We start from the raw sequence: 18,920 nt of genomic DNA, 5'->3' as shown, positions 1-18,920 counted from the left end.
AGGGGGCTGAGCCGCGAAGGCCGGAAGCCTAGCAAGCGGTGAAGATGGCGGAGAACGGCGGTCGCGCCGGCAAGAGCAGCGGGAGCGGCACGGGGAAGGGGGCGGTGTCTGCAGAGCAGGTGAGGACCAGGGAACGTGAAGTAGGGCGAGCTGGCTGGGTCCAGAGTCGTTGTGAGAGGAGGGGGTAAAGCCTGTGGCTGTGCAGACCTTTACTCAGTCCCGCATTTGCGTGGCCATCCAGAGAGGGGAGGGTCCTTCGAGAAGCTAGCCGAGCCCCCGGGGAGAGAGTAGGCGGATTGGTGGGTGAGAGCCACGCCCCCTCGGAGGGTTGGGTGAGCCTAGGCGAGAGAACGTCTCGGGGAAGCAGGGGCTGGGAGGATGCGCATGTCTGAGGAAAAATGGGTGGCCACTTTCCCCACTTTGCCTCCGCACCTTGGAACAGGATATAGCTAGGTGAGGTAGGTCATGACGAGTCCTAGGGGGTTAGTCGACGGACGGATAGTGGAGTCTGTTACTTGACCCTGAAGCCACGCTGAAAATCGTCGTCACTGCAGAGCCACGTGACTCTCATACTCGAACAGTCTAGTGTTTCATACTGTTTTGAGAGTCATTACTGGATTGAATTTAGACACCAGAAATCCTTTACTAAAATTTTGAGCGTGCATTTCTCCCGTTTGATAAGTTAATCAGAAGGCCGTTTGTGGCTTGGGAACCGTGGTTTGCTGATAGTGGGGCTAGTGTTTGTTAATGGGTGGAAAGAAATTCGTGTAATAGGAAAACGTAATTAAAACAATAGCTCTTTTAATTATAGGTTTGTCTATCAGTTATTTGTTGAACAGTTACTGTAGGCAGAGGTATTCTGCATAAAGATTTTAAAAACTCCTGCAATCAAAGAGCTTTTAGTCTGGTGAGAAAAATAAGACATACAGAAAATGCTAATATGAGGCAGAAGTATATGTATGAGAGATATGAAATAGTATGGAATTTGGGGGGAGGGGAGAACAGTTTTTAGACAATGTATACAATGTTTTGCACAGTGATATAAAACAAAATATACTATGTGCTTCAGTTCAGTCGCTCAGTCGTGTGACACTTTGCAACCCCATGGACTGCAGCATGCCAGGCCACCCTGTCCATTACCAACTCCCAGAGTTTACTCAAACTCCTGTCCATTGAGTCGGTGATGCCATCCAGCCTTGTCATCCTCTGTCGTCCCTCTTCTCCTCCTGCCTTCAATCTTTCCCAGCATCAGGGTCTTTTCAAATGAGTCAGCTCTTCGCATCAGGTGGCCAAAGTACCTGATGTGCATAATAAATGTTAGTTATTTTGTTTTGTAAAAAAGATCATCTTTCAGCTCAGTTCTAAAGGATGAGAGAAGTTAGTCAAGCAAAGAAGAAACTGGAGGATTTTCTAGGTAGAGGGAATAATGTGTTTAAAAACACTGTGGGATGAAACTTCCTGATATGTTTGGGATGCAGATGGACTTAAAGTTTGGAATGGATTACTGCAAGACTTGAAAGTGGAGAAAAGGGGACAAAAGAGGAATCTTGGATGTCCTTCAGGTTTCTGCCTTGGGTGGTGCCTTTAGGGAATGTAGGAAGATGTACAGGTTTGGGGGGAAAATAAGTTTGAATTTGAGTTTCTTGTGGGACATACAGGTAGAGACATTTAGTAGATAGTTTGATTCATAATGTCAGGTTACAGAAGTCTGAATTGGAGATACAGAGAATTACACATTTATGAATGGTAGATAAAGCCATGGTTGTGGGTGAAATCACCTAAGGTTTGTACAGAAAGTGAAAAAAGGAGTAGAATACAGTGAAACCAGTTTTAAGGGATGATAGAGAAAAAGAGGCTATCAGAACAGACTGAATAATTGTGGTAATTGAGTTCTGAGGCTGTCCTTGCTTAACATTCTCTGACCTTTGTTTGTGTTCCATACAGAACACTGGGTAAACAATATTTATCACTGCTTCAAATCTGAGCCATATAGACAGGATGGAGGCAAGTGGCACATTGTGCTGGGCGCTTTACTTGTTTCATCTTCTGTTACTTAATTACTGCCATTTGAAGTAGCAGTGTTGTCCTCAGAATGTTTGAGTTTCGGAGGCTTTAACTTACTCAGACTGGGAGAGTTTTTAATTGAGGGACTTGAGAATCAGACAGACCTATTTTTTCCTGCTTATACCATGATCCTATTAGAGATATTTGAGCTGAGCCTGAAGGATTGGATAAATTTGAACAGATGGCAGTAGAAACAGAATATAGAGAATAGGGTAAGAGGAGATTTAGAGAAAGTATAGATTGACATGAAGTGCAGTGACTACTTTGTTTAGCTAAATCATGAGTTACAAGTTATAAAGATATAATCCTTAAAGTATACTGAGTCTTTGCATGGCAAAGAATTTAGGACTTTTTAATGTAAGCAGTGAAGAACTCATAGAAGGATAAATGTTATACCATTGATTTTTTTAATTATTACATAAAATAATACATATTCATTGTAGGAAACACAAGAAAAAGTACAAGATAAATAAATTACCCATGGCCCTACTATCCAGAGATAAATATTCTTACCATTTTGAAATTTATCCTTTGAGAGGTTTTTTCCCCCTTCTTTATGTTTTTGTACATGTGTATTTTACACATTTGCATCTTTAATTTTATGTAGTATTCTAAATATAGTTATTTGCTATTGCATAATTGCTTTTAAGCTTAATACTATATCATGAATATTTTTCTGTGTCATCCAAGTGCTAGAAGAATTAAATTAGCAACAGTGTATAGGATGGATTTGGAGAGTCCAAAAATGGGGAGATAATCTAAAAGACTGTTGCAGTACCTCAGACAAGAGGTAATGAGGCCTTAAATTGGCATGATCAATGTCAGTAAGCCTAAGAAAAATTGCTGAGGTAGAGACAATAAATTTGGCAGTTGATGGGATAAGAGTGTGTTCAAAAATGAAACCAGGGTTTCCTACCAGGCTAGAGTTGTGTCATTAGCAGAAAGAGGGAGACAAGAAGAAGAGCAGTTTAAAATGGAGTAAAAGGACTTCTCCCTGGTGGTCCCAGGGTTAAGACTCTGAGCTTCCAGTGCAGGCCGTGCGGGTCTGAACCATGGTCAGGGAACTAGGATCCCCCTGTTTGAGTTGCCAGAAAAGGGGAAAAAAAAAGGAGTAAAAGAAAGTTCAGCTTTGAATGACCTGAGTTTAAGGTATCTATAGGACATTTAGGTGGGGCTGTTTTGTAATAGCAGGTACTGTTTATTGAGAATCTGTTGTATGTTGGGTAATGTCCTAAGTCCTTGATGTAATTAATGAATCCTCTGAAGGCAATGGCACCCCCACTCCAGTACTCTTGCCTGGAAAATCCCATGGGCGGAGGAGCCTGGTAGGTTGCAGTCCATGAGGTCGCTGAGGGTCGGACATGACTGAGCGACTTCACTTTCACTTTTCACTTTCATGCATTGGAGAAGGAAATGGCAACCCACTCCAGTGTTCTTGCCTGGAGAATCCCAGGGACAGGGGAGCCTGGTGGGCTGCCATCTATGGAGTTGCACAGAGTCAGACACGACTGAAGTGACTTAGCAGCAGCAGCAGCAGCAGCAGCAGTAGCACAACACTGTATGAGATAGATACCTCTAATTTTTTGGTGAAAAAACTTAGATTCAAAAAAGACATGACTTGGGAATTCTCTGATGGTCCAGTGGTTAGGACTTGGTGCTTTCCCTGCCATGGCCCAGGTTCGATCCCTGGTCAGGGAACTAAGATTCCACAAGCCTCATGGTGTGGCCAAACATTTAAATAAAGTGAATTAGGAGGTGAGGAAGTGGCGGCAGTGAGTATAGACTGGTCCTAAAAACTTTGATGAAGAGAAAGGATGAGAATCATCATTTGATAAGCTCAGAAAAATTTTTACAGTTGAATATGTTTGCCTGGAGAATCCCCATGGACAGAGGCACCTGGCAGGCTATAGTCCAGGGAATCACAGAGTCAGACGTGACTGTGCAACTGAGCACACAGCACATGTTAGTCAGAAAAGGGGGCACTGAACTAAAAAGAAGATATTAAGTGCAGTGACAGCCCAGAAAATGCTTTTCCAGATGCATCCAGTCATAATTCTCTACCTCTTTTATTATTCCATTAAAGCCAGTAAGAGTAAATATCATGTAGATAAGACCTTGGGGTGATAAATATAATGATTATAGATTTTCCCCATACTTATCAAAACTATATGGTATCAAACAAAAAAGAAAGAAAACAAAAATAAATCAAATGGAAATAGTTTGACTCATTAAGAGATTATTATGTTACAAGCCAGGAATAATACATTAATAGAAAATGAATTCTTAGAGTTAGACCATGGTAAAAGTAGCAGTCCTGCAGTCCACTGTTATTTTATCCACCCCCACATTCCACCAGCCTTGGTTTCATGATCTGTATTTTACAGAAGGTAAAATGTCTTATAATGAAGGTACATGTCTTATAATGTTTTTTGTTGCTTTTGTTGTTTGTTTTAGAATTAAATGAAATAAAGAGTCCAGCAAAGTACCTGGCACATAATAATGCACCCTTACTGTGCAAACTGTGGTGGAAGGAAGGCAGGTTATTGTAGGGCTATAAAAGATACAGGTGTTTTAAAAGAAGTTATATTTACATTTTTTAAATTTTCAAAGAAGATAACAATAAAGTTTAGAGGTAGCCAGTATGATGGAAAATAAAGAACATAGTATGTGAAAATAGAAAAAGTTTTCTATCAAAAAGTGTAAGAAATTGATAGGTGCTTATATGTGAGTACATACAAGGAGTTATTATGGGGCGAGGGGGTGGCAAGAACTGTTTCCTTGAAGAATCTATGTTGAAACGTGAAGAATGAATTAGGCAGAGAAAAATGCGATGAGAAAGGTTTGGGTAAGTGTACTCCTTGGAAGAAAAGTTATGACCAACCTAGATAGTATATTCAAAAGCAGAGACATTACTTTGCTGACTAAGGCCCGTCTAGTCAAGGCTATGGTTTTTCCTGTGGTCATGTATGGATGTGAGAGTTGGACTGTGAAGAAGGCTGAGCGCCGAAGAATTGATGCTTTTGAACTGTGGTGTTGGAGAAGACTCTTGAGAGTCCCTTGGACTGCAAGGAGATCCAACCAGTCCATTCTGAAGGAGATCAGCCCTGGGATTTCTTTGGAAGGAATGATGCTAAAGCTGAAGCTCCAGTACTTTGGACACCTCATGTGAAGAGTTGATTCATTGGAAAAGACTCTGATGCTGGGAGGGATTGGGGGCAGGAGAAGGGGACGACAGAGGATGAGATGGCTGGGTAGCATCACTGACTCGATGGACGTGAGTCTGAGTGAACTCCAGGAGTTGGTGATGGACAGGGAGGCCTGGTGTGCTGCGATTCATGGGGTCGCAAAGAGTCGGACACGACTGAGCGACTGAACTGAACTGAACTGAACTAGGTAGGGTGTGGATTCTCTGCAAGTGCCTGAAGGTAAATGATAGGGGAATTGCAAGTGGTTCTGCTGGGCCATGGGCTTCCCTGGTGGCTCACAGGGTAAAGAATCTGCCTGCAGTGCGGGAGACCTGATAGGGCTGAGCGTTAAGAGGTGAGAGGACTGACTGCAAGAGGTAGCAAGCACCAGGTCTGTAGGACTTTTTTTCTGCTGTCTTCAGGAGTTTGGGTTTTATCCCGTGAGCAGTGGGAATAATTGAAGGTTTAGGCATAGGATGGTTAGATTTAAATTTAAGGTTACTTGTGCTGAAGTGTGGGGAATGGATTGAAGGAGGCAAGTGTGGAACTCACCTAGGAGGCTCCGTAGTACAGATGAGAGATGATAGTGGATGGATTTGAGGTATTCAGTAGATGGATATGATTTAGAAGTTAATTGAGGGTGGATAGTGAGTTGAGGATGATTCCAAGGCTTCTGGAATTAAGATCTCTTCCTGCTCTAAAAATTACTAAATTAACATAGGTAATATAAGCTACCTCGTGACATTGCTGTTAGCACTGTAAAGTCATCTGGTCATCTTGGAGAAGTTTATAGCAACATACAGTAGAAATTATAATAATGTTAATACCCTTTTGACTCAGTCTTACTTAGGGGAGTATGATTCAAGAGAAATGACTGTAAAGTTTTTGTACTGTTTGTCCAGATATGTAAAATTAGTGCTATTTATTACAGAAAAATTGGAAATAACCTAAATATCCCAACAAGAGAATAGCTAGATGGTTTATGTATTAAAAGAAATTATCAATAAGGTTTAAATGCTATATAGCCCTTAAAAATTAGAATACCATGTCCTGTAGATGAATATATAAAATGTCACACACACATATATACACACACAGGAGAATATTATTCACTTGTAAAAAAGAAGAAAATTCTGCTATTTGTGACAAAATGAATGAACCCTGAAGGTATTATGTTCAGTGAAAATAAGTCAAAGAAAGAAAAGTACTTAATGATCTCATTTATATGTGGAATAAAAAACACAAAATTGAACTCATAGAAACAGAATAGATTGGTGCTTTGGAGTGCGAAGAGGGGGAATGAGTGAAGGGGGGGTCAAAAGGTAACAAAATTGGAGTTATAACACGAATGAGTTCTGGGGATCTAATGTATAGCATGACAACTGTGGTTAACAGTACTGTGTTGTATACTTGAAAGTTGCTGTGAGCAGAAATCTTAAAAGTTCTCATCACAGAAGTAACTGTGAGGTGATGGATATTTATATTATTGTGCTAATCATTTCCATATATATATATATAAAATCATAATGTTGTATACCTTAAACTTACACAGTGCTCTGTGTGAATTATCTTTGTTTTGGGGAGCACTGTGTGTCTTGTGGGAGCTTAGTTCCCCAAACAGGGATCAAACCCAGGACCCCTGCAGTGGAAGCTGAGTCCTAACCACTGGTTTACCAGGGAAGTCTCCTATCAATTATATTTGAAGAAAACTGGGAACTAACAAACAAAAAAAGATGATCATGTCCTGTAAAATTATTTCTACATGCCAGTTATGAGAATGTGAGCGCTCTGTATAGTTGTCAGGCTTGAAGTTACTTTAGAATAGGAACAGTAGGGACTTCCCTGGTGATCCAATGGTTTGCACTCTGCCTTTGCATTACAGCGGTTGTGGGTTAGATTCCTGATCAGGAAACTAACATCCTGCTACCCCTCACGGCTGACAAAAAGGAAAAAGAGTTGGTATTTTGATTGGATTCTTTTTCAGGAGGAGTGTTTATGTGTGAGATGATTTAATAGGGCTGAGGGAGTCAACAGTGGCCTGGCCATCTCTGCTTATTCTAGGGTTGTTAAGTATAGGGTTGAAATATAGTGTTGTTAATCAGCAAGAATGTTTGAAGAAAAGTTGGAATTAAAAAAAATTTCTTTGCCTTTAGTGGTGTTAAACTGGTGGTTGAAAAGTAGATTCCTACTAATTATTATACTAAAGAAAATAATTTCAGGTCTCAGAAATTTTAGACATTTAAGCTGATTTCATTAATGTATATTATACATTATAAAACAATACAAAAAACAACAATTGTTGTTATACAACAATACAAAATATTATACAACATATATCTAGAAGAATGGATATCATTCAGATGCTAGGAGGGCATCTGGACTCTTAGCTTAGTTGTGAAATTTTCTTAGATGAAAGTATTTTGAGGTTACATTGACAGTGGAGAAAATGCTAATTATAAATGGAATAGTTTCGATATAGGTAATGAAGGTGAAGGAAAAACAGCTTGTAGATGAGTGAGATTTCCGATGCATCTGCTGAAGTGAGTGGATGAAGCAGATTGAGATGAAAGGATGGTGGCTGGGAGAGGGAAACAAGCTGCTGGAATGACAAGTTCCTCACCAAATCTATTCCTTCATTTATTGGGCCTTAGAAGGGTGCAGAGGTGGTACGCACAGCGTGATACTAGCTGCATATGAATCTTGCAGAGAGAGAGCTAGAAAGAAGGGATCCTAGTAAAGATGAGGTGCTTAGTCATCGATGGCAGTGAGCATGGAGATGATGGAAGGGACCATGAGAGATTTGGTAATGGTTTGAATGAGTGGGCCTGTTGCTCTCAGCTGACCATGAGGGTCCAAGGGACATTCCGTTTGGAGAGAGGTCATGATGGTAATTAATGTACTTCCCTGCTTACAAAACTGTTCCACATTCATTCATTCATGTGATAGAACAGCCCTGTGAAGTAGGTATCACCTGCATATCACAGGTAAGAAAACTAGGCTCAGAGAGATTAACCCAGTGGTTTTCAGTTCTGGCTGCACATCAGAATTTCATGGGAGATCTTCTCTGAAATACTGAGGCCAGAGCCTCACTCCAAGTGGCTGTGTAGCTGCTCTGAGGTTCCACTATTCATGCTTTAAAACTGGTCCCCTGATCCTCACTCGTAGCCAGGATTAAACGAATAGGGCTAAAACTGTCACGTTCCTAGAACCAATACGTGACAGAGACAAAACCTGAAACCTAGTCTTTTGCCTTTCGTCTGGTATTTCTTTCCAGATACAGTCAGCAGAGCACTATACTAGATGTGTTGCTGCTAGTGGTATTAGTACCCAGGCTGACTTTCAGTCTGTTTTAATTCTCTGCTCAGTTTCTGGGGAAGAAGCAGCTGGTCGTAATCACTTCTCTGGGCCTTTAAGTATGTTATTATGCTTCTTTTGCACCACTACCCACCCCGCCCTCACCCCCAATTTCTTCAGGCTTCAGTTAAGGCATTCTCTCTCCAGAAACCTATTATCAGTTAGGATTTACAGGTTGCAGATACGGGCTTTGGGCCACTTATTTTTTTAAAGGACTGTTTTAGAAGGATGGTGGTAGAACTGAACACAGACTTGAACATAGTGAAAAGACACATTACTCATCTAGGCCACACAAAGTCCAAGAGCTAGGGCAGCTTCAGGGATTTCAGGAAAGGAATAGAGGATAATCTTTACAGGACAACGGTCAGTGTTGGGGCTTCCCTGGTGGCTCAGATGGTAAAGAATTTGTCTGCAATGCAGGAGACACAGGAAATGGTGGTTCATTACCTGGGCCGGGAAGATTCCCTGGAGGAGGAAATGGCAACTCACTCCAGTATTCTTGCCTGGAAAATCGCATAGACAGAAGAGCCTGCTGGGCTACAGTCCATCAGGTCGCAAAATATCAGAGGTGACTGAATACTACATAGGTGTCTTAGCTCCAGCTGCATTTTGTACCTGTTGTCTCTCCTGTAGAGAGACTCTAGTATAGAATAGGTTACTGTCCCTGTGGTCAAGGAGCAAGGGTCCTGTAATTAGTAGCCCCACAAGAACCCCAGTGAATTAGGAGGGGCAGATCCCTAATGAGAGGGATGCTGGGCAGACCCAAACAAGAACTACTCACTACAAAGCCTTTCCTTTACCTGCAAGTTTAAGCTCCCCCGTAGGTGTTCCAGTAGCTCTCCATTTCCATTCTTACAACAAATGCCTCAGTTCAGTTCAGTCGCTCAGTCGTGTCCGACTCTTTGCGACCCCATGAATCGCAGCACGCCAGGCCTCCCTATCCATCCCCATCTCCCAGAGTTCACCCAAACTTATGTGCATCGAGTCGGTGATGCCATCCAGCCATCTCATCCTCTGTCGTCCCCTTCTCCTCCTGCCCCCAATCCCTCCCAGCATCAGAGTCTTTTCCAATGAGTCAACTCTTCGCATCAGGTGGCCAAACTATTGGAGTTTCAGCTTCAGCATCAGTCCTTCCAGTGAACACCCAGGACTGGTCTCCTTTAGGATGGACTGGTTGGATCTCTTCGCAGTCCAAGGGACTCACAAGAGTCTTTTCCAGCACCACAGTTCAAAAGCATCAATTCTTCAGCACTCAGCTTTCTTCCATCCAACTCTCACATCCAAGCGTGACCACTGGAAAAACCATAGCCTTGACTAGACGAACCTTTGTTGGCAAAGTAATGTCTCTGCTTTTTAATATGGTATCTAGGTTGGTCATAACTTTCCTTGCAAGGAGTAAGAAATTAAAAATTTCCTGGCTGCAGTCACCATCTGCAGTGATTTTGGAGCCCCAGAAAATAAAGTCTGACAGTTTCTACTGTTTCCCCATCTATTTCCCATGAAGTGATGGGACCAGATGCCATGATCTTCGTTTTCTGAGTGTTGAGCTTTAAGCCAACTTTTTCACTCTCGTCTTTCACTTTCATCAAGAGGCTAACAAATGCCTAGGCCTCACCAAACTAAGTTGCAAGTTGGCCTAGCCACTTAGCTGGCACTCAGTGTTGGTTGAATGGAGTTCCAGACAGACATAAGTTACAAATTGCAGACCATGTTGTATTCCTTTTGCCAGGTAGGTGCCTACTACTGCGTCTTTGTAAAGCCTGCCATGCTGTGTTGTATGTTGTTCAGTGGCTAAGTCATGTCCAACTCTTTGCGACACCATGGACTCCAGAGTGCCAGGCTTCTCTCTCCTCTAGTGTTTCCTGGAGTTTGCTCAGATTAATTTTCATTGAGTTGGTGATGCTGTCTAACCATCTCATCCACTGCGGTCCTCTTCTCCTTTTGCCTTCAATCTTTCCTAGCGTCAGGGTCTTTTCCAGTCAGTCAGTTGTATGTTGACCCTCTGCCATTTCCACTGTCCCCTCTCTCACCTTATCTCTTTCTCATCTTCTTAGGTAATTGCTGGCTTCAACCGTCTTAGGCAGGAACAGCGGGGCCTGGCATCCAAAGCAGCTGAGCTGGAGATGGAATTGAATGAGCACAGGTGAGGAGCAAACAGTAGGAGGGTTGGAAGGGCCGCTTTGTACGAGGGTTGCAGCAGAGTGGGACTGAGTTCTCAGACCCTGCGTTGTCCTCCTACCTCAGCCTAGTGATTGATACTCTGAAGGAGGTCGATGAAACCCGCAAGTGCTACCGCATGGTTGGAGGGGTGCTGGTGGAGCGGACCGTCAAAGAGGTGCTGCCTGCCCTGGAGAACAACAAGGAGCAGGTGAGCAAGAATCCCCATATAGATGCTCTGAGCAACCAAGGCGTAAGGAAGGGGAGGCTCGGGCTTTAGGGAATGTGGGGAGGAAAGCGTGGGTAGGGACTCACATTGAAGACAGCATAAATAGCCTGTTGGCCTATGCTCTTTATGTTATGCTAAGTCTAACTCCTTAGACAAAGGAGTTGCTGACTGTGCCTCTCACCATGGGCTCTGTGACCTGGCTGAGCTGGGAGAAGGAAGGTAGTTAGAGTGGAGTTTTTCACAGGGTAGTCCATGGGCACCTGCATCCAGATCACCTGGAGGACTAATTTAAAATGCAGCTTCCCAGACCCTCTCCTGTACCCACTGATTCAAAACTGCTGGGGATGGGAGCCACGAAGAGCATTTTAAAAATGATCAGCCAAGGTGATTCTTATGTATACTAAAGTTTCTAAACCATTGTTTTAAAGAAAGGAATCCTTTTAGTGTCTGGGCTCTACTATTTGGTTAAAGATGAGGTTAGAGGTATCATCTGTCCTTCACTTCCCCCAACCACTGTCTATAACAGATGGGGGAAGGGAGTCCTGAAATCCTTACATAATCCCTGTTGCTTGCCCTCTAGATACAGAAGATCATTGAGACACTGACACAACAGCTTCAGGCAAAGGGAAAAGAACTAAATGAATTCCGGGAAAAGCACAACATTCGTCTCATGGGGGAAGACGAGAAGCCAGCAGCCAAGGAAAACTCAGAAGGCGCTGGGGCTAAGGCCAGCTCCGCTGGCGTGTTGGTCTCCTAGAAACCAAAGGCTTCTCTTTGTTTTCTACCCTGATTCCCACTTCTTATTTCTCCTTATTGTTGTTATTATTTTCTCTGCTATTGTAATATTTTTTTGTTAATTAAATGTTTTGGTCAGAATGCGTAGCTCTAGCCTCAACCTTTCAACCCAATATGATGGGTAGAATTTGCATGGGGCATGGATAACCATATGATTTGTGGTTTTGGTTCTATCAGGTTAATGGCTCACAGTATCAGACTAGGTCTTATATTTTATCCTTTCCTTTGCAAATAAAGATGCATCTCCTTACTTACTTCCCTCCCCACCAAAAGATTCAGAGACAGTGTTGACTCTCAGGTTGCAATTTAATCAGCATTTGAAATGAAGATAGCTCTGTGATAATGCTTTGAGTTTGCAACAAAACAGAGGCTTGGCAATGTATCTTGGCACTATTCTTTAGATAAAGATGTCTAGAATGCAAACCTGTGGACTAGCTGTCCTGCCATCCTCACCAAAACCCCCAACCAGGTAGAGCTGATCATTCCAAAGGCAGGTGCGATGGCCCACGCGTTTTAGTCCACGGTCGGCACAGGGGAAGTGGAACCACAGAGGAGGAGACTTTCCTGTTAGGCAAGGGCAGAGGGTGGTTATTGAGGCAGCAGCATCCTGGACCCCATGGGGCTCAAGAAGACCAAAGCCTTGCTCATTGTTTTTCTCCTCCCGTGATTTGCACGCCTCTCCAAAATTTTACATTCTGTGTATTCCTTTCAGTTATCGACTAATTCTTCCTCCTCCCTACCCCTTTACTCCATCCTTAATTTCTCTGTAGTCTTCAGGTTCTGTCTTCCCACCTTTTCCCCTTATCAACCATTAAGCTGGCTCTTACGGGTATCATAGATGTAGAGGTCATTGCAGATGGTGTCTCTGGCTCTGTTCAAAGTTTCTCCACCGAACAGGACAGCAAAGGGACCAACCACAGAACATGAGTGATGGCGCAGGCCTCGAGGCCCCTGCCGGGACCCCTGCCCGCTGCTCACGAGCCTTGGAAGCTTTTCCATCAAATGGGGGGCAACAGGTGGTTCCTCCTTGAGGGAGAAAGAAGGGACGGACTGGAGGGATTTGGGCATCCAAAGTTTAGTCGCGTTCTACCCTTAGCGAGATGTGAGTAGACAATACCTCAATCTTCCCATGACTCCAATGCCCAGCTACTTCTGGTTCAGCTGAGTTGCAGCCCCCAAAGAGTAATAGCTGGTGACCTGGGTGGGGCCCAGGACTTTGGAGCAAAGCAGCACAGTGACCCGAGCGTGAAACAGTGTGGCAGCCTTCTTCCTTATAGCTGTGAAATTCAGGCCTGAGTTGGGTTTTTTGGAAAAGTGCTGTATACTGCCTTTTCCCCACTCCCCTCGCCAACGATTGAAGGGAGACACGGGAAAGGGCCACATGTGGTTAAGTTGAGATGAAAGGGAGTTAAACTCTTAGACATGGAAGGTTCCCAGGGAAGAATGGTGCTAGGGTGAGGATGTTAGATAAGCTGCCTGCGAATCTGTTTTTCCAGAGTGCAGGTGAAGGAAGGGTGAACATTTTAGGGCAGAGGAGGTCATACCAATAGGTGCGGGCGCCAGGGTCCAGCCTTAACGTGTAGACGCTTCCGTAACGACGCTGAGTGCGGGTCCCGCCCTCCCGGCCTGCTACCCGAAGCTCTCGGTCGGAGATTCGGGTACAGGTGTGACTACTGAGGCCGGCGGGGGGGCAGCTGCCGGAGCCGGCGGTCCACTCCTCCCACACATCGCGGTCCGTGTCCAAAGCGGTCACAGTGGCCGAGCGGCGCGACCCGTCCCAGCCGCCCACCACGCAGAGCCAGCGACCGCCCACCGGCGCCGCGTCGTGGTGGCTGCGCCTCGGGCCTCCCCGTGCTGCCGCCCGCACGGCCTGGCCCCCAGCCGGATCGAAGACCACCGTTTCGCTGCTCGGCTCTCTCGCTCCTCCAGCTAGGAGCCCCCCCACCAAATAGAACCGTCCCCGCAGTTCAGTGCATGAATGGAAGGCCCGCGCCAGCAGCGGGTCCCGCGCCACCGGCCGCCAGGTCCAGCCCAAGCCCCGCGCCTCGCCCGCAGCCCCCGCCATGGGACTCGGTAGAGCCGAGCTGCGGGGCCGGCGGCCCGGAGCCTAGCTATATGGAGGCCCAAGCTTCTCCGGAACCGCCCCTACCGGAAGCCCCTCCAGGTCCCCACCTCAAGGCACCCGCTCGCTCCGCCGTCACCCGGCAACCGCTGCCGCAGCTGCAGCACGACGCTGCAAATTGAAGGTCGCAAAGCACTGGTTACCGTGGAGACAGGAGACCTGGCGAGCTACCGGGAAGCAGTGTTGTCACCATGGCAACAGGAGCTGTGCTAGGTCAATGAACTCAGCCCGAGGAGAGCCAGTTCTTCAGAAAGACCCCTGTTGTTTAAGCTGCGAATTCACTTGGGGCTACGACGTTTCAGGTGCCGGTGTTGCTCAGCAAAGATTGAGGAGGAACCATGTCCTTTTGACTTCAGCGTACTTTGTTTGGGGTTGGGGGGGCGGGGGACAGGCCTGCTACTAGGCATGCGGGATCTTAGTTCTCCAAAAGGGATCCGCAACAGGGATCCAACGTTCGCCCGAGGCAGTGGAAGCCTGGCGTCTTAACCACCGGGCAGCCGGGGAAATTCGCTTTGACATTTTCCTGATTGGTTCTGATTTCCCCAGGCATGAGTTAGGAAGAAGAGACAAAAGACAGAGGGCAGACAGTGAATGTAGACCAAGCACCGACCTGGGAGTCAGGAGACCTGGGTTCTGGTTCCAACTATATCCTGACTCTCAAGGTGATTGTTTTTCTCTAGGCCTCTTCTTTCTCATTTATAAAACATCTCTGGCTAATCTCTTAAAGTGAAAAGTGAAGTCGCTCAGTCGTGTCCGACTCTTTGCGACCCGTGGACTCTAGCCCACCAAGCTCCTCCGTCCGTGGGATTCTCCAGGCAAGAATACTGGAGTGGGTTGCCATTTCCTTCTCCAATCTCTTAGTTGTATTACAAACCAGAGATCTGTGGCAAAGATGTGAAGGTCTTGACTGGGCGGGACAGCCCTTTCCTCTCTGGCCACTAGAGGGTAGTAGAGCCCAGTCTCAGGGTACTGTGCGGGGGGCGCGGGGGAGGGGGCGAGGGCGAGAGGGGAGATTGGGTTGGGGTGAGGGAAGAGACCTGGAACTTTGGAGAACTTTTCACTATTGAGTCCTAGGAAGAGTAATTCCTGATTTCATCTTGTCTCATGAACTCATACAGCACAAGGAAACAGGTACTGTGGCATCTGGAACTCAGAATTAAGGGCAGGGAGTTTCTCCTGATAAGATCCAGGGCAGAAGCTGCCCAGCCTTAGAAGCTGGATAGAGGGGAAGGGGGGGAGGAGTGAGAAGAACAGACTCCTGCCCCTCCCTGGTATCGGCCTTTAATTCAAGCCAGGTCCCTGAGCTGCTTCTTAACTCCTCCCTGCAAGACCCAGTGAAGAATGAAGAGGCCCAGATACACACTGACTAATTTTAGCTACAGGTGAAAATGCAGGCAGATTTCTACTTCCAGCATCGCTGAGGTGGGACAGAAACAGGCCTTGTGTCCACCGGGGCTGGGCTGTAAATAGGAGTGATGACTGCTTACTTTTGCCTTTGTTTCTATAGCATCAGCTTGGTCCCCAGCATGTCCCAAAAACTGAGGCCTTAGAGAGTGACTCGAGCTACAGTAGGGATGGAGGTATCATTCAGGGACAGCACAGCAGGGCTTTTCCCACTCCAGATCCTAACTTGTGGTCCTTAGAGAAAATAACATGAAGAGGGTATGGGCAGGAAAGTATGAGGACCTGTTCCTTACCTATACCTTTAAGCTGAGACCCATTAGTAGCTTTGAAAGTCCCTGCCCACCCAACTATAGCTTTCCCTGATTTTGGCAAAAGGGATCCTCAGTTTTTCAGATCGTGGTTAAAGAAAAAAAAATCATTGCTAACATCCTTGGCTGAAATCTGAAAGTCAGTCTTTTCCCTAAGGCTTCTAACTGGCTAATCTCCCAAATGCTGAATTCAAATCTGTCCTAAGATTTCACTGAGGACTCCTAAGATTTCAGTGAGGAGCTGCCTTGGGGTGGTGTCATTTTGCTTTAACCGTCCTGGCCTATATGCCCATTTTAGGCTCTTGCTTTTGCTTAAGTCTGTGGCGGTTCTGCCAGACTCATTTTCTGCCTCTCCTGGACAGAAGAGGGAACTCCCCACCCCAGGGGCCTTTCCAGCTCCTCTCTCCCAGCTTTGTTTTCCTTCTCCTCCCAGCTGCCACTCTGGGTCCTCAGCAGTTGGCATCTCACTTGAACGTGCAGCCTGAACCTCACGTGCTCCTTAGCTGTTCCCTGCCACTTCTGTACCTCTTCCAGTTCCACCTAGTAGTCAGAGGTGTCTGACATGTCCATTGGCATTCCAAACATAGACCTGGGGGAGGACTCCTTCCTCCCCTGGTTAGTCTGAATCAAGCCTATATTTTGGAGGAAGGAAAAAAAAAAAAAAAAAAACCCTGGAGAGGGGAAAAGAGGGGAAGAAGGAGAGAAGAGAGGAAGAAAATAAACCAATTTGTACTTGTCTGACACACACTTGACACTCCAGGGCAGCATCAATGACTCCATCAATGGTAAAAACCTGAAAAGGCATTAAGATAAAGTGAAGGGCACACCTGTAAGAGAATCATGAGAAATTAGGGAGAAGGGCTACCAAGGCTTCTCCTTCTCTGGACCTGCTTTCCACCTGCTAATAATATGCAGGGACAACCTCTGTCCAGGAGTAGGGGGAGGGGCTGATCATCCTGAAAGTCTCAGAATCCTGATGTGACCCTATGACTTCAGTCTCCTCAGCTGGCTATTTCTGGCAAGCAAGGAATCCCTGCAGCTCAGCTTTTTAGTCTCATATCTGTCCCAGCCTTAAATCTACACCCGCTTGTCTCAAACCTTCACAAAACTCTTAGTCTATCTTCACCTTTCCATAACCCCATTTTCTGCCCCTGGAACCATCCCTGGTTCTCAGCATTGTCCGGTCACACAGAAAGCCAACAATTGGACCCTTGGGATCTTAGTCACACTGTCAGGACCCTCTCAATTTCCTCTACCTACATCTCCCAGGCTGTCCTATCCTTCTGGCGGTCTCTCTGGCTCTCCCTTTTTTGTCCTCTAACCTTTCTGCATTTTTCCCACAGTTAATTCTGGCTAGTTGATTTCCTGTCCCCATGCCTTCTTGGCCCCACTGACTCAGCTCAGCCAGAATAAGGACATGGGCAGACAGAAGGCCGGAGGAATGACCGGGACAAGAGGCTTCAAGAGGCCAGATCTTGAGTCGTGACTGAGACGTGAGCTGAAAGGAGTTTGAGAGAAAAGCAGAACTGTTAGCAGACTTGGGGTGGAGGGGAGTGAGCATGAGGTGAGTTAGAGAATGATGGAGCGGTGGGGTAAGGATGGGGAAGAACCTGAGCCATGGTGATCCTGAGTAGGAAAGTATCAGTGGGTCATACTGAGTGGTGGAAATTGAGGGGGGAAGAGGGAAGTACCTGAGTGATCCCAACAGTAAGTGTCTCTTTAGGTCTTTCTGCCTGTTTCAGATTTTGTCTCCGTTTGTTGTCCCTTTGAATTACCCCTCTTCGATAACTTGTGTGTTTCTCCCTCTGTTTCTTTGTCTCTCTAGGTTTCAGCCTGTATCACTGTGCCTTGAGGTCTGTCTCACCATTTCTACTTTGTGTTTTTCCCTCTGGATCTCTGTCTTTTGTCCCCCTGCCCTCTCTCTGCTGCTGAACAGAGCCAACCATCTGACTTTTCTGCAAGGAGCTCTGGAACCTTCTATGAGGGACCAGGTTTCTCCCCTTTGGCTGTATGCTAGAAATGTAGAAGCAGTCTGGGGTCCCTGGACACAGTCATAGGGTGTTGATCACTTACGAGGACCTAAGTGAGCTTCAGTATATGGGGTCTGTTCAGGGAGTAGTATTTCTCCACAGAGGACCTTCGAGTGTGGAGGCCTGGGCCCGGGGAGAGAAGCCGGCTAGAATGGGGAGATTAGACTCTAGTCCTTCCTCTGCCTCTCCATATAGCCCATGGCCCAGTGCCTCCTGGTCTGACTGGTTATCCCGGGCAAGGGAGTCTTGCTCTCTTTCTTGATCCCCAGCCCTTCTATGCCACTTCTAGAGTTGAAGGAAGAGCTGAGGTTCAGCAGGAGGGCTTTATGATGAGGCTGGAGGGCAGTAACTAGGGATTTCTTCACAGACAGCCTTAAGTACTTGGAATGTGTGGTGGAAGATGCTCAGGAGAGAGTCAGGGGCATGGTCTACCTGGGCTTCCTCTCTTGCTTCCCCTGCCACTGGGACTTACCTCCTCCTTCCTCAGCCCAAAAGCTCCCCGCCTGGCTATCTCTGGGACTGACAACAGATGCAGGACAGCACCGAGTCCCTGAGTGCAGCGGGAGCGAGACCAAGAACTAGTCCTGGTGCAGTGGGGCTCTGGGGGTGTCTTGGAAACTGAAGGACCCAATCCCTGCTTTCCAGGACCAGGCCGGGCGAGAACCAGGGCACTTAGACTAGGGCCTCTCCACAGCTGCGTGGCATCCTGGCCTCTGACCAGGGCAGCGTTGCCTGCCTGCTGAGTGCTGAGCATGGATGGTGGAAACAGGTGGAGCTGCAGGTCTGACGTAACTTTGGGTCCTGGTGTGGAGAGAAAGGGCTCCCGAGGTGGTACTAGTGGTAAAGAACCCAGCTGCCAGTGCCGGATGTAAGGGTCATAGGTTCCATCCCTGGGTTGGGAAGATCCCCTGGAGGAGGGCATGGCAACTCACTCCAGTACTCTTGCCTGGAGAACCCCGCGGACAGAGGAACCTGGTGGGCTACAGTCCGTAGGGTCGCAAAGAGTCGGACACGACTGCAGTAACTTAGCACGCACATGGGAAGGAGGGGTTTCGAATTGAGGTGAGAGAAAAGTGAGTACTCCTGGACCATACGGAAGGAGGGCTCTGCTAACAAATGTCATCCTAAAATCCATCTTCCAATTGCAGGAATCCCCAGATCCTACCAGTTCCCCTGATTCCCACCTCCTGCTCATGTCCTCTCAGCTTCTGCCCCTCTCCTCTAACAACCGGCCTCTCCCCTTAGGCCCTTCCCTCCAATCTCCCAGGCCTT

The 18,920-nt window shown here is 46.4% G+C and overlaps 2 protein-coding genes and 1 non-coding gene across 5 annotated transcripts; 2 read left to right on the top strand and 1 right to left on the bottom strand.

The window, feature by feature from the left end:
* Positions 1-22: 22 nt before the first annotated feature.
* PFDN2 (prefoldin subunit 2) lies at positions 23-11,871 on the top strand. The gene is made up of 4 exons (XM_004002682.5): positions 23-119; positions 10,658-10,746; positions 10,848-10,971; positions 11,570-11,871. The coding sequence occupies exons 1-4, from the start codon at positions 45-47 to the stop codon at positions 11,744-11,746; spliced, it is 465 nt and encodes a 154-aa protein (XP_004002731.1). The 5' UTR covers positions 23-44; the 3' UTR covers positions 11,747-11,871.
* Positions 785-13,931, bottom strand: KLHDC9 (kelch domain containing 9). Of its 3 annotated transcripts, XR_009600599.1 has the most exons (5): positions 13,329-13,931; positions 12,902-13,061; positions 12,612-12,834; positions 9,404-12,348; positions 785-1,298 (listed from the first exon to the last, which is right to left on the bottom strand). XR_009600599.1 is itself a non-coding variant. In XM_042256718.2 (4 exons), exons 1-4 carry the CDS (start codon positions 13,847-13,849, stop codon positions 12,182-12,184), a joined length of 1,071 nt encoding a protein of 356 aa, XP_042112652.1. In that variant the 5' UTR covers positions 13,850-13,931; the 3' UTR covers positions 785-12,181. The 3 variants fall into 3 exon arrangements, 2 of the variants coding, with proteins under 2 accessions (XP_042112652.1, XP_004002730.2); XM_042256718.2 differs by having other exon boundaries at positions 785-12,348; XM_004002681.5 differs by having other exon boundaries at positions 785-12,348; positions 12,612-12,810.
* Positions 3,691-3,762, top strand: TRNAE-UUC (transfer RNA glutamic acid (anticodon UUC)). The gene has a single exon. It is a non-coding gene; the product is annotated as a tRNA-Glu (tRNA).
* Positions 13,932-18,920: the final 4,989 nt, after the last annotated feature.

This window comes from Ovis aries, chromosome 1 (genome assembly GCF_016772045.2).
Source record: "Ovis aries strain OAR_USU_Benz2616 breed Rambouillet chromosome 1, ARS-UI_Ramb_v3.0, whole genome shotgun sequence".
In the NCBI taxonomy this organism is placed as follows: domain Eukaryota; kingdom Metazoa; phylum Chordata; class Mammalia; order Artiodactyla; family Bovidae; genus Ovis; species Ovis aries.
Note: the sequence above shows the minus strand (reverse complement) of the source record. Positions and strands in the feature narration are given on the sequence as shown.

Bases quoted from the DNA above. Each gene is read 5' to 3' on its own strand.
- KLHDC9 (XM_042256718.2), bottom strand. From the start codon at position 13,849: ATGGCGGGGGCTGCGGGCGAGGCGCGGGGCTTGGGCTGGACCTGGCGG. The intron at 13,062-13,328 runs GTATGACCTCCT...TGAATTTCACAG, and splicing joins CCTGGCGCCCGCACCTATTG to CTATAAGGAAGAAGGCTGCC. The intron at 12,349-12,611 runs GTAAGAGCCAGC...CTTGCCTAACAG, and splicing joins CCTCTACATCTATGATACCC to GAAAGTCTCCTCCTCTGTGG.
- PFDN2 (XM_004002682.5), top strand. From the start codon at position 45: ATGGCGGAGAACGGCGGTCGCGCCGGCAAGAGCAGCGGGAGCGGCACG. The intron at 120-10,657 runs GTGAGGACCAGG...TCATCTTCTTAG, and splicing joins GGGCGGTGTCTGCAGAGCAG to GTAATTGCTGGCTTCAACCG. The intron at 10,747-10,847 runs GTGAGGAGCAAA...CTCCTACCTCAG, and splicing joins ATGGAATTGAATGAGCACAG to CCTAGTGATTGATACTCTGA.